Source organism: Microtus ochrogaster, unplaced genomic scaffold (assembly GCF_000317375.1).
Source record: "Microtus ochrogaster isolate Prairie Vole_2 unplaced genomic scaffold, MicOch1.0 UNK85, whole genome shotgun sequence".
Lineage (NCBI taxonomy): Eukaryota > Metazoa > Chordata > Mammalia > Rodentia > Cricetidae > Microtus > Microtus ochrogaster.
Genome location: NW_004949183.1, coordinates 1499793 through 1508877, shown reverse-complemented (window position 1 = coordinate 1508877; position 9085 = coordinate 1499793). Strand labels below are relative to the sequence as shown.

Here is a 9085-nt window from a genome sequence, read left to right as displayed (position 1 = left end):
AGAGGTCAGAGGCAGGTGAATCTCTGAGTTTGAGGCCATCCTGGTCTACAGAGCTAGTTCCAAAACAGCCAGGGCTAAGAAGAGAAATCCTGTCTTAAACAAAAAAACTAGGTATGGTGGCCTATACCTGTATTCCCTGTATTTGGGAGGTGGAAGTAGGTGATTTACCATGAATTTGAGGCCAGCTGGGACTGAAGACAGAGACCCTGTCTCAAAGAAAGCCCATGTGCACACACGTGTGTGTGTGTGTGTGTGTGTATACAACTGTGTGCCCACACATACAGAAAAATTGAGGGCTAGAGATGTGGCTCATTGGTACAATTTGTGCCTTTCTGGCACAGAGCCCTTTGTTCTATTCCTAGAATTGTAAAATATATAAAACAAAAGCTAGAAAATGAAACATTAATTTCAAGGACAGCAAAGATCTAATTACATGTGACTGAAACAGAGTTTGCGATACAGTTTCTGTGTTAAACCATTTTTCTCTAAGACTTTGTAGGTTGACCTTTAAGCACTGAAGATGTGATTTTACATAAGTAGAAATAGCATTTGCAAAAGCTAAAAAGTGTAAGCCTGTTCCAAAGGCATATTATCCTTTTTACTTGCCTGTTGCAAGCTCAGAGGGTTTTATACCAGTGGGTTTTGCTAGAGGAGCAAACACCTTTAGTTACTACCCTTGCTCTGTGTTCCGCCATTCCAAATAGGAAACCTGTGTTTCTTTCTGTTCCCTGAAATCATTCCCACTTCTGGCCCCTGAGTGAGCTGCCAGATCAGGTCCCTATTGAGGTTGGACTGAGACTCCTGAATCCCTAACCACATTTTCCAAACAGCAGGCTTACAGAGAACAGTACTGACCTGAGATAGCTCCAGTGTTTCTCTGTCTCCTGCGAGACACCCTCCTCCGTCCCATTTTATAAGATTAGGATATTTACCTATTTTGTCAACCTCCTCCCTTCCGTTTCCTGGTTCTGTTCACCCTATGGTTATTCTTCCACTATTGTGGAGAGTCTTACTATATCTAGGTGATTCAAGGTTGCTAGCCAGCAAAAGGCATTAGGTCTCTACATCTATAGTGTGACTGATAGATGGGCTACCTGGATGATCCAGGTTTGTTTTTACCATTCCTCAATCTAGTGTGATCATCTCAGAATGTGTCCAAGGTTTTACTAGCTCAGGGCAGCTTGACTCCTGTTTTCAGTTTGTTTCAATCTTTTTGTTTGTTTTTTGAGCTGCGGTCTCACAGAAACCCAGCTGGCCTTGAAATACCAATAGGTCCTCCCTAGCAAACTTCCCTGTCTCTTCTGTGTTTTCTGTTTACTGAAGTGTTACACCTTGGTCCAGAAACCTCAAGGAAGGTCAAAGTGGTGGCTTCCTAAGAGCTGATTAGCTGCCAGCAAATGGGTGTGTGTTGGGGTGGGGCAGATTCCAGCAGGGCAGGCTGTTGTGGAAGAAGGAGGTGGAGTTGTCATGGTTATCATTTCAGTAAGAGATACTGTTTAGCCAGGTGTCTTGATGCACACCCGTAATTCCAGCACCTGGAAAACTGAGGTAAAAGGATTGCCACAAATTTGAGCCAGCCACTGGGCAGTGGTGGCGCACGCCTTTAATCCCAGCACTTGGGAGGCAGAGGCAGGTGGATCTCTGTGAGTTCTAGGCCAGCCTGGTCTACAGAGCTAGTTCCAGGACAGGCTCCAAAGCCACAGGGAAACCCTGTCTCGAAAAACCAAAAAAGAAAAAAAAGAAACAAAAAAAAATTGATTCAGCCTGGGTTACATAGTAATATCTGTCTCAGAAAAGAAAAGGAAGGTGCTGTTTGCACATGACAGGCACTAAGAGGTTGAGAAGACATTGTTTTGTTTTGATATAGGATGTTATACTCTGTGGCCCATCCTGACCTCAAACTCACAACAGCTCTCCTGATTCAGCCTACCAAGTGCTGGGATTATAGGCATGAGCCTCCATGCCCATCTTGAGAGGAGGATATAACCAAACCAAAAATGTGGAGGGTCAGGGTAGCAGGGAGGAACAGACTCTGAAAATAGTTGTTGGCGGTGTCTATGGATGGTGCTGTAGGGGATGAACTTTTGCCTCCATCCTAATTAGGGTGGATCAGGAGTGGGCCCCTGATGTGTGAATCTAGTTCACCGAGGTTTGGAGAGCTTGATATCTTCCCCAGAGAATGGATCAAAGAGAACAGATCTTTCTCTGCAGGAGATGGTGTCTACCAGAAAGGGATGGACTTCATTTTGGAGAAGCTTAACCATGGGGACTGGGTACACATCTTTCCAGAAGGTCAGTTGGGCGCTTGGTCAGGGTCCTTCAGCATGCATGGTTTCAGATTCCAAGCCTTGTCTCTGTCTTCTCTCACTAGGGAAAGTAAACATGAGTTCTGAGTTTCTGCGCTTCAAGTGGGGTAAGTGTTGCTGTTCAAGTTGACACAGCCAAGTACCCCATCCAAAGATGGCCCTGTGAGTTCCCGGCTTCATTCCCCTCTCTGGTGGATGTGTCAGGGACAGTGGGAATGGGACAGGTGGTGAGTCAAGGACTAGTCTTTTAATTGAGAGACAGTAGAAATGACACTGGCCAAAGATTGGCAGGGCAGCTTGGCCCAACTTGTGCCAATGCTTCTGCCTCTCTCCTAAGTAGGAATTGGACGGCTGATTGCTGAGTGTCATCTAAACCCCATCATCCTGCCACTATGGCATGTTGGTGAGCCAGGGACTGGGGGTAGGGAGGGGACTTTCTTAGATGTTTTAAAGGGGATTGTGGGTTGGATGGCTGAGAGAAGTACCTGGGACTCTCTTCCTGGTACCCTGGTGTACTACTTCCCCCAATGGCTGGCTTTCTATCCATTGTGCTACAGGAATGAATGACGTCCTCCCTAATAGCCCACCCTACTTCCCCCGATTTGGACAGGTGGGTAGGCACTTCTGGCTCTTGTCTGTCTATTTGCCTGTTATCTACCCTGTGTCTCCTAGCCCATACTATAAAGGATTGGTTGAGAATTTGCTGAACATGAGCATGTAGTTGGGGAGGGAGGGACTTTTCTGGAAGTAAGGCCTTTAGAATAAGAATTGAAAATCAGATGGGGTGGGATACAAGGTAGAGCAGGATAGGTCATCTCAGGATTAGGCTGTCCCTTGGATACCACCAAGCCCAGCTGCCTATTTTAAAGAGGGAGAGTGGCTTTCAAGAGCACCAAACCCATTAGGCAAGGCTTGGCTCTGACTTACCACATTGTTTGGGCTGGAACTATAGGCTCCTTGTCATCCTTGATGACCTACCTCCTTACAGAAAATCACCGTGCTGATTGGAAAGCCCTTCAGTGCACTTCCTGTGCTTGAGCGGCTCCGGGCAGAAAACAAGTCAGCTGTGAGTTATCACCCAAGGGTCCCCTAGGTGTCCTTGACCTTCCCAGCCCCTCCGACTCCCGGGGCACCTTAGTCATGGTCCCTGAGGAGTACAGGCCAGCACCATCCTTGCTCTCAGGTGGAGATGCGGAAAGCCCTCACTGACTTCATTCAAGAGGAATTCCAGCAGCTGAAGATGCAGGCGGAACAGCTCCACAACCACTTCCAGCCTGGAAGATAGGCTTTTCCTGCCCAGTCTGTGCCCTGAAGTCCTTAGCCGAGGGAGTACTGGAACCTCCAGGGTTTGGGAAGTAGTGGTGCAAGACCCTGTCCAAGCCTGCTTGACTCTGTACTGCCTTTGAGATTCTTCCCTGTACAAAACTGAGGCTGGAAAATGAACTGATGCTTTTAACTCAGACAGATTGGCATATAATCCCTGCTGGGTACTCTTTTTTGTTTGTTTTGAGACAGCGTGTCTCTGACTGTCCTGAAATTCTGTTTGTAGACCAGGTTGGCCTCAGACCACAGAGATCCACCTGCCTCTGCCTCCCAAGTGTTGGGATTAAAGGTGTGCACCACCATTGCTCAGCCTGGATACTCTTTCTTATCCTTGAGCATCTGACTCCTCTTGGTCTCTTGGACTAAAAGAAGAGCCTTGGCTGTTCCTCACACTTGGCAGAGAAGGGAGGAGACTCTTAGGTAGGGGCTAGTATTGGAAGGGAGCAAAGCAGGCAGTTGAGCAACTAATAGGAGAATAGGTGTCCTGGCCATAAATGCAGAAAGAGAACCCAAATGGCCCCTTGGATGGGCTACCACCACTTGCCTACCTTTGCCCAGGGGCTGCTTACAGCATCCTCAGGGAAGGCCGTCATTCTTCCACCTGAGCTTCTCCCACAGCAAAGTTTATCCTTGGGTGGCCTCCAAACAAGAGCAAGTCTTGGCCCAGGATTCAAGCCCAGCTAAACTTAACTAGATGTTTCTGTTAGAGGGCAGAAAAAGGGCCCCCAAGACCTGAACATGAACTCCTCGCATCAGGGCCTATATACTTCTCTAACCTTTTTGCCTTGACATCCCCTATGTCCTGAGATCTGGGTTTTCATGTTTTTAGAGTAATAAAATATTTGTGTTATGCCACTATACTTCTGTCTTCTGTGTAGGAATGCAGATGGGAAGTACCCTGCTGGACAAGAAAACAGGACCCTTGAGCCTGGATACAATGAGATCATTTAAGTAGATGGACATTGGGATCTCACTATGCACTGGCCACTCAAGACTTCCAGTATCACCTGAAAATCCCCTAAAAATATGGCAGTAGAGATTCATAATAGTGGCAAAATAAGACTAATAACTAGATCAAAACCTCAAGTGAAGTCAGACATGGTAGTATGCACCTGTGATCCCAGCACTCGGGAGGCTGAAACAGGAATTTTGCCAAGTGTTCAAGGTTGACCTGGGATACTGAGTGAGACACTAAAAAGAAAAAAAAATTAAAATCAAGTGTGGAAGGCAGGGACAGGCAGATATCTCTGAGCTACATAGTGAGACCCTGTCTCAAGAGGAAAATTAGATGTGAATGGTGGTGCACTCCTTTAATCTCAGCACTTGGAGTGTGTCTTAGGGTTCCTTTTTTAAAAATTTTTCTTTTTTAAAAATTTATTTATTGCCGGGCGGTGGTGGCGCACGCCTTTAATCCCAGCACTTGGGAGGCAGAGGCAGGCGGATCTCTGTGAGTTCGAGACCAGCCTGGTCTACAGAGCTAGTTCCAGGACAGGCTCCAAAGCCACAGAGAAACCCTGTCTCGAAAAACCAAAAATAAATAAATAAATAAATAAATAAATAAATAAATAAATAAATAAAAATTTATTTATTATGTATACAGTATTCTGTCTGCATGTGTGCCTACGGGCGAGAAGAGGGCACTAGATCTCATTACAAATGGTTGTGAGCCACCATGTGGTTGCTGGAAATTGAACTCAGGACCTCTAAAAGAGCAGGGAGTTCTCTAAACCTCTGAGCCATCTCACCAGCCCTTAATTTTTTATTTATTTATTTATTTTTTTTGGTTTTTCGAGACAGGGTTTCTCTGTGGTTTTGGAGCCTGTCCTGGAACTAGCTCTTGTAGACCAGGCTGGTCTCGAACTCACAGAGATCCGCCTGCCTCTGCCTCCCAAGTGCTGGGATTAAAGGCGTGCGCCACCATCGCCCGGCTTAATTTTTTTTTTTAAATTTTATATACACTGGTGTTTTGTTATGGGTATTGGGTCCTCTGGAATTGGAATTACAGACAGTTGTGAACTGCCATGTGGGAATTGAACCCAGGTCTTCTGGAAGAGCAGTTTAGTGCTCTTAATCCCTGAGCCATTTCTCCAGTCCTGTCTTAGGGTTTCTGTTGCTTTGAAGAGACACCATGACCACAGCAACTTTGTTTCTCGAGCCAGGATTTCTATGTGTAGCTCTGGCTGTCCTGGAACTTACTTTGTAGACCAGGATGGCCTCAAACTCAGAGATCCACCTGCCTCTGCCTCCTGAGTGCTGGGATTAAAGGTGTGCACCACACCTGGCCACAGCAGCTATTTTAAAGGAAAACATTTAATTGGGGTGGCTTACAGTTTCAGATGTCTATTCCATTATCATCATGGTGAGACATGGTGCTGGAGAAGAAGCTGAGAGTTCTACATCTTGATACACAGGCAACAGAAGGAGTCTGTGCCCACACTGGGCATATCTTGAACATAGAAGACCTCAAAGCCTGCCCCCACTATGACATACCAAACTACTGCAGGGTAGATCTCTGAATTTGAAGCCAACCTGGACTACATAGTTCCAGGCCAACCAGGGCTATACAGTGAGACCTTGTCTTGGGAAAGAGGAAGGGGGAGGGCAATTAAAATTTTAAAACATTTTTCAGAAGGGGGGAGCATCACTTTGTGGGGATACATAGAATACATGTAAAAGCCAACCATACTACTTAGGTCCAAGGGTAATATCCCCTTTTCATGTATTTTGTATCCCTTTGAGAAATGCTAGGTACATTGTTTTAAACTTTTTTTTAAAGATTTATTTATTATGTATACAATATTCTGTTTGTGTATATGCCTGCAGGTCAGAAGAGGGCACCAAATCTTATTACAGATGGTTGTGAGCCACCATGTGGTTGCTGGGAATTGAACTCAGGACCTTTGGAAGAACAAGCAGTGCTCTTAACCACTGAGCCATCTCTCCAGCCCCATTGTTTTAAACTTAAATCCTATGTTACAGTTCCATTTGTTTAAACACACACCCCTCACTGGTGGTATGGTGGTGCAGGCCTATAATCCCAGCAATTAATTGTGAGGTGAAGTTCAAGGTCTTCAGCCATATAGTAAGTTCAGGGCCAGCCTAAACCTTTCTTTTTTTTTTAATTTATTTATTTATTGAGGATTTCCGCCTCCTCCCCGCCACCGCCCCCCCAGCCTAAACCTTTCTATCAAAAAAAAAAAAGGCCTAGCAAGATGCCTGAGCAAGTAAAGTTATTCATTGCTAAGCCTGTCAACCTGAGATAGATCTCCAGAATCCCCATGATTCAAGGAGAGAAGGAACTGCTGAAAGTTGTTTCATCCAGTCTCTACATACATGCCATGACACTCATGCCCATGTGTGCACACAGGTTGGGGGTGCAGAAGAAATTGTTCAGCAGTTAAGAGTGCTTGTTGCTTTTGCTGAGGACCCAGGTTCTATTTATCCCTAGCATCCATATCAGGAGACTCAACCACCTATAACTCCAGCTCCAGAGAACCCAGTTCCCTCTCTGGCCTCCATGGGCACCTACACACAAACATACACATAAATGATAAAAATAAATCTTAAAACCTTAAAATACTGCCTCCTGTATGCTAGACAAGCAGTCTACCACTGAGCTACCTTACATGCTCCAAATATAGACTTTTTCACTATGATTTTACATTCACAACAAAATTAGTATATTGAACTTCTACATACCCCATATACCCTGCACATATAGTCTCCCTACCACCAGAATTCTGTACTAGAATATATCTGACACATGGATGAACTCAGATGACATATCTCCCTGATTCCATAGTTTACTTAAGTACAGTCTATAGGTTTTGACAAAAGTCATAACATGCCCACTATTATTGTAGCTTTACTAACATAAGTACTATATTCCTCTTACTCATATCCCCTCCCAACAAACCCCTGGCTACTGTTGGCCTTTTACTGGTCCACAATTTTGCTTTGGGTAGAATGCAGCAAATTTGGAATTATAGTTGGCAGGTCTATGAGATTGCTTGTTTTTCACTTAGTGATAAGCATTTAAGTTTGTCCTATGTCTTTTTATAGTATTATAACTGCTTTCCTTTTACCACTGAATAATATTCCATTGTATGAATGTGCCAGTTTAGTCATTCACCTACTGAAGGACATTTTGAATACTTCAAAACTAGTAATTATGATTAAAAATGCTCTAGACGTCTTTTTGTGCAGACTTTTTCATGAATATACACTTTTAACTCATTTAGGTAAGTACCAAGGAATATGCCTGCTGGATTATAAGGCAAGAATATGTTTAATTTTGTTAGATGACAACATCTAATCTTCCAGAGTAGCTATATTGTTTGTATTCCTAAGAGCAATGAATGGGTTTCTGAGCTTTCTGTTGCTGTGACAAAATACTTGAGAGAAATCAGCTTAAAGGAGGAAATATATTGGCTTCTGATTTCAGAGCTTTAATCATGATCATTTGATCCTATCATTGTAGGCTTGTGAGAGCATCATGATGGGGTGTGGGCATAATGGGACAGAGCTATGCACCCTTTGGGAAGCAAATAGATGGAGAGAGATGGGACAGAGGCAAAATAAAACAAAGTTTGTCATGATGGTACATACCTATTTTAGCCCTTATGAGGAAGAACTCAAGTTCAAGGCCAGACTAGGCCACAAAACAAAAAACTTTTGTAAATGGAGACCACTTGTTCATTTCCTGGCTGCACAGACCCATATAATCACACAGAAACTATTAATTACAACATTGCTTGGCCAATAGCTTAGGCTTCTTATCAACTAACTCTTACATCTTAAATTAACCCATTTCTATTTTGTGTATCACCACAAGGCTGTAGCTTACTGGGTAAAGTTCCAGCAGCAGCATCTTTCTCCTTCGGCATTTCTTTGACTCTGCCTACTCTCTCTCTATATCTCTTCTAGCCTGGCTATATTCTGCTCTGCCATAGGCCAAAGCAGCTTTATTCATTAACCAATAATAGCAACACATACAGAAGGACTTACCACATCATCTCCCCTTGTCTAAGTAAAAAGGAAAGTTTTAACTTTATCATAGCAAAATTACATATCCAAAACAGTTATCAAGCAAGAATTACAGTTACAGTATTTAGTCTATTTATATTTGGCAAATTAAGGAAAATACTCTATCATTTATCCTATCTTTGTGAGTCAAAAGTTTTATATCTAATTTATCCTTTATCATAGCTAAGGAAAACTATAACTGTCTTCAAAGACCCCAGAAGGATATAATATAACCTAACTAAACAGGAAGTCATTGTAAGTGACTTCCAAAACTTTAGAATTGACAAAGACATCTGGCTATCTGGACAGTTGTTGCAACTTATAATAGTCCCACACTAGCCCAGAATGGAGTATAATAAAGGTTTGTTTAATAGGGGGTGTACTCACAGAGAGGGTAACAATTGGCAGTCCTCTGTGTGCACTGGAACTGG

The 9085-nt window shown here is 43.7% G+C and overlaps 1 protein-coding gene across 6 annotated transcripts in view; it reads left to right on the top strand.

Annotated features, from left to right (window-relative positions):
* Taz (tafazzin) overlaps nucleotides 1-4484 on the top strand; it is a 7998-nt gene extending 3514 nt beyond the window's left edge. The window contains exons 5-10 of one of the 6 annotated variants that reach the window (XM_005370696.3): nucleotides 2212-2292; nucleotides 2372-2413; nucleotides 2647-2709; nucleotides 2864-2916; nucleotides 3295-3372; nucleotides 3490-4484. In XM_005370696.3, coding sequence (XP_005370753.1) covers nucleotides 2212-2292; nucleotides 2372-2413; nucleotides 2647-2709; nucleotides 2864-2916; nucleotides 3295-3372; nucleotides 3490-3591 — 419 coding nt within the window. In that variant the 3' untranslated portion in view covers nucleotides 3592-4484. Of the gene's footprint in view, nucleotides 1-2211; nucleotides 2293-2371; nucleotides 2414-2643; nucleotides 2710-2863; nucleotides 2917-3294; nucleotides 3373-3489 lie in introns of all 6 variants that reach the window. The other 5 variants (XM_026777814.1, XM_013355008.2, XM_026777815.1 and 2 more) reach the window with 5 other exon arrangements.
* Nucleotides 4485-9085: the final 4601 nt, after the last annotated feature.